At 39.2% G+C, this 3,434-nt stretch overlaps 1 protein-coding gene across 4 annotated transcripts in view; it reads left to right on the top strand.

Annotated features, from left to right (window-relative positions):
• IL1RL2 (interleukin 1 receptor like 2) overlaps window positions 1–3,434 on the top strand; it is a 25,355-nt gene that overhangs the window by 21,432 nt on the left and 489 nt on the right. For 2 of the 4 annotated variants that reach the window (XM_023743985.1, XM_014468007.2), the window contains exons 7-9: window positions 2,243–2,372; window positions 2,501–2,644; window positions 3,116–3,433. In XM_023743985.1, the coding sequence (XP_023599753.1) occupies window positions 2,243–2,372; window positions 2,501–2,644; window positions 3,116–3,433 (592 nt within the window). Of the gene's footprint in view, window positions 1–2,242; window positions 2,373–2,500; window positions 2,645–3,115; window position 3,434 lie in introns of those variants that run through there. The other 2 variants (XM_014468002.2, XM_014468010.2) reach the window with 2 other exon arrangements.

Raw genomic sequence — 3,434 nt, 5'->3', positions numbered from 1 at the left:
GAAATGAGAAAGCTTTTCAAGCAATAAGTGGAAAGGAGATAAATCTTTTAAAAAGACGTTGGTCCTAATAAGTATTTTAATAAAGGTCTTGAAAACTTCCAAGGAAAATAATAAAGCTCATAACAGGATATTTGTCTTCATACCACCATGTGACTTCGCCAGTGGATTTCACAAACACCCAGAAAAAGATGAGTATATCTGTTATTGACTCTCTTAATTAACTTTCCCCCACTTCTTGTCTTTGAAAATTCTAGCCAAAGTGTTTAGACACTAAAGAGAAAAGAGATGTAAACTGCTCTGAAAGAGGAAGGGGGTAAACATATAATTATTTTAAATGACCTATGGATATCTACTTGGAAATTATAAGAAAATTCTCTAAAAAAACTATGATAACTAGCAATTCTTCTGTAAGGAATTCCAATATAAAATAAACTTTCAAAGCTAATAGCATTTTTATATGCCTGAAATAATCATATATTATGTAATTAGAGAAATGGCATTCAAAATTGCAACAAAATAGCAAAATATTAAGAAATAAAAAGAACAGGAAATTTGAAAGACCTGCCTACATTAAAAAAAAAAATTTGCAACATTTAAGCAAGGACATTAAAAAAGACAAGTCTTTGTGATTCCTTAGCATGTTTCCAAATGGGACACTCAGTATCAGAAGTAGGTTATTTCTCTCAGATTAATGTACATGTTTAATATCTCACCAATTAAATGCCACTGAATGTCCTGAAACTTGACAAAGCTTTTCTAAAGTCAGGTCAAAAAATGCTGGCGAGAGTCAGCAAAGAAATAATTGAATAGAAGAAATTTACTATATATTAAAGTATATTATAAAGTTATAATAAATACATATTGATATTAGCATACAAATAGGTTAAAGTAACATAAAACAATAAGCAGATGCTGGAATATATAGGAATTTAGTAAAACAGATTTGGGGCATTTAAAAATGTGTAGGGAAAGAGAAATATAGTATATATGTGAAGTTAATATAACTTGTTAAATTTGAAGACTATGTAGTTTATTCTTTATCTTATAACAGACACAAAAATATATTTTTGATGAATTAAAGAAATATCTATATATATAAAAGGCTAAGTAACTGACCATCCGTCCGACCGACTGACCGGCTGGTACATAAGATGCACACTGGCAATCTATAATAATAGAAGTGTAATATGCTAATTAGACCGGACAGCTGGACATCCTTCCTGACAACCTTCCGGACGAAGCCAGGGCTGCAAGGGCTGAGGCAAGCCTCCGTGGCTGCAAGGCCCAAGCCCCTTGCATGAATTTCGGGCATCGGGCCTCTAGTTTAAAAATAAATGTTGACTTGCGCATGCGTGATATTTGTCCCAGTCTGATACTGGCCTCCCATTTAAATCAATTCGAAGACAGTTTTCCATGATGCTAGCATTTGTGATGACTATTAATAAATCACAGGAGAAACTTTAGACAGAGTAGGAATATTCCTACCTGAACCTATTTTCAGACATGGTCAGTTATATATTGCTTTCTCTTGAATTCGAAGAGCATGTGATGTTAAAGTTAAAGTTGTAAATACTTCATCACAAGGGAAATTAGTCAAGCACTCTGAAAGTGTTTTTACTCTTAATGTGGTGTACAGGGAGATATTAGAAGAAGTTTAATCACTTTATCAGTCATTGTTTTTATATCATGTTTTTGTTGTTTTTAGATCATGTCTTTGTTGTTGTTATATCATGTTGTTATTGTTTATTTATTAATCAATTTATATATCATTTTCATATAGATTTTACAAATTTTCTTTAATCTCTGACACTTCTATTATAGAGAAAGGGCGAGTAGCAATATTAAAATATTTCTTCTAATTAATTTCTTTTCAATGTGCATGAATCCATGCACCAGGCCACTAGTTTATAAACCACAGAAGTGACATTAAAAAATAAAGACAATTTTTTTTAATCTAATGCCAAAATGATGTACTTTCGAAAATAAAATCAGTGGAAGAAGTCACAAAAGATAAAAAAATTAGACTAGCATAAAAAATATAGATGGCTCTATAGATGAAAAACAGTGAAGACACAAGCTCCCGTGTCCCTTGTGACCTCTGCCCAGTAAAGCAGATCAGCACTGACCACAGGAGTGTGTTTTTGGTGATGAGAAGGTAGTCAAGGCTCAAAAACAGGGCGTATTTGTTAAGCAGATCACTTAGGGTAGAATTTTTATGGAGTGTTTGTGACTGCGGTTTCAGGCTCCACCCTTACTGTGAACTGCAACATCACAGACTCGAGGGACAACACCAACCTGCGCATCTGGAGGGTCGGCAACACTTGGGTGGATGTGTACTACCAAGAGTCCAAGCGGGTCCAAGAAGGAAACGAGTAGGTGTTTTGTTGTCCTGGCTTCTCTGCGAGCCAGCGACACTTTCTCCAGTTCAGTGATTGGGTTAGTACTGCTGCCTGAGGAGGTTCCTGCCTTCTCGTCGCTCCTTTTGCTTTGTCTCTCGAAGATCTCAGTGCTATGTGTGGGCGAGCAACTTCAAAGATTGTCACTCTCCTGCGCCCTCGTTCCAGATGAGGTGGACGGGAGGCGTGGCCTGCTGGAATGAGATCCATTTCTGTCAGCTGCTACTGAAAACCAGTCTCATTCCCAGGCACGTGATGGACCAGAGGCCTTCAGCCTTAAGCAGGAAACACGTGGCAATACAGGGACCCTTGGGGAGCAGTGCATGGTCATTAGCTGACTGAGGGCATGAGCCCCATTTACGATGGTATGAATCGCATGATGTGGAACAAGACTCATGAGGTCAGAAGGCAGGGACGTGTGTTGGGCCTTGCAGTGTAGATAAGTTAGGGTAAGTGGAGAGGGAGAGGGGAAGTCCTTTAGGGGGGAAGATGGGAGTCTACAGTGAACAGAACCACACTTCCTTGTCACACTGTCTCCAAGAGAATGCAAGTTTAGAACTACACCATGCACACACCTCACTGAACTACTCGGGGAGTATTTGTAGGTGCACAGCGGCTGGAGTGTCTCTAGGAAAGAACCTGGTTCTCCAGACGAGGGGTCATGAAACACATCGGGGAAGATATGACTCAGGTACTAATGATCGACTCCTCTTTCACAGAACCCACGTTGCTTTTAAGGAACATGCTGTTTACACAGTTGGCATAACCTTTTTAGAAGTGAAAATGGAAGATTACGGCCGTCCCTTCACATGCTATGCTGGTGTGTCTGCAGCATACTTCATGCTAAAGCCCCCAGGTAATGTTCCCGTGGGCCAAGTACTGCTCAGAGGGCTCAAATGGTGGCAAGGACACACACGGAAGACAAGGGGCATGAAATGCAGGCATGTGGCAGCAGGGTGGTGGGACACAGACAAACCCAGCATGAAGTACAGGGTGATTCTGAGAAGGCTCTCCAGCGCTGCAACTCCAGCATGGGGT

The sequence above is a fragment of the Myotis lucifugus genome, unplaced genomic scaffold (assembly GCF_000147115.1).
Source record: "Myotis lucifugus unplaced genomic scaffold, Myoluc2.0 scaffold_422, whole genome shotgun sequence".
Classification (NCBI taxonomy): domain Eukaryota; kingdom Metazoa; phylum Chordata; class Mammalia; order Chiroptera; family Vespertilionidae; genus Myotis; species Myotis lucifugus.
Note: the sequence above shows the minus strand (reverse complement) of the source record. Positions and strands in the feature narration are given on the sequence as shown.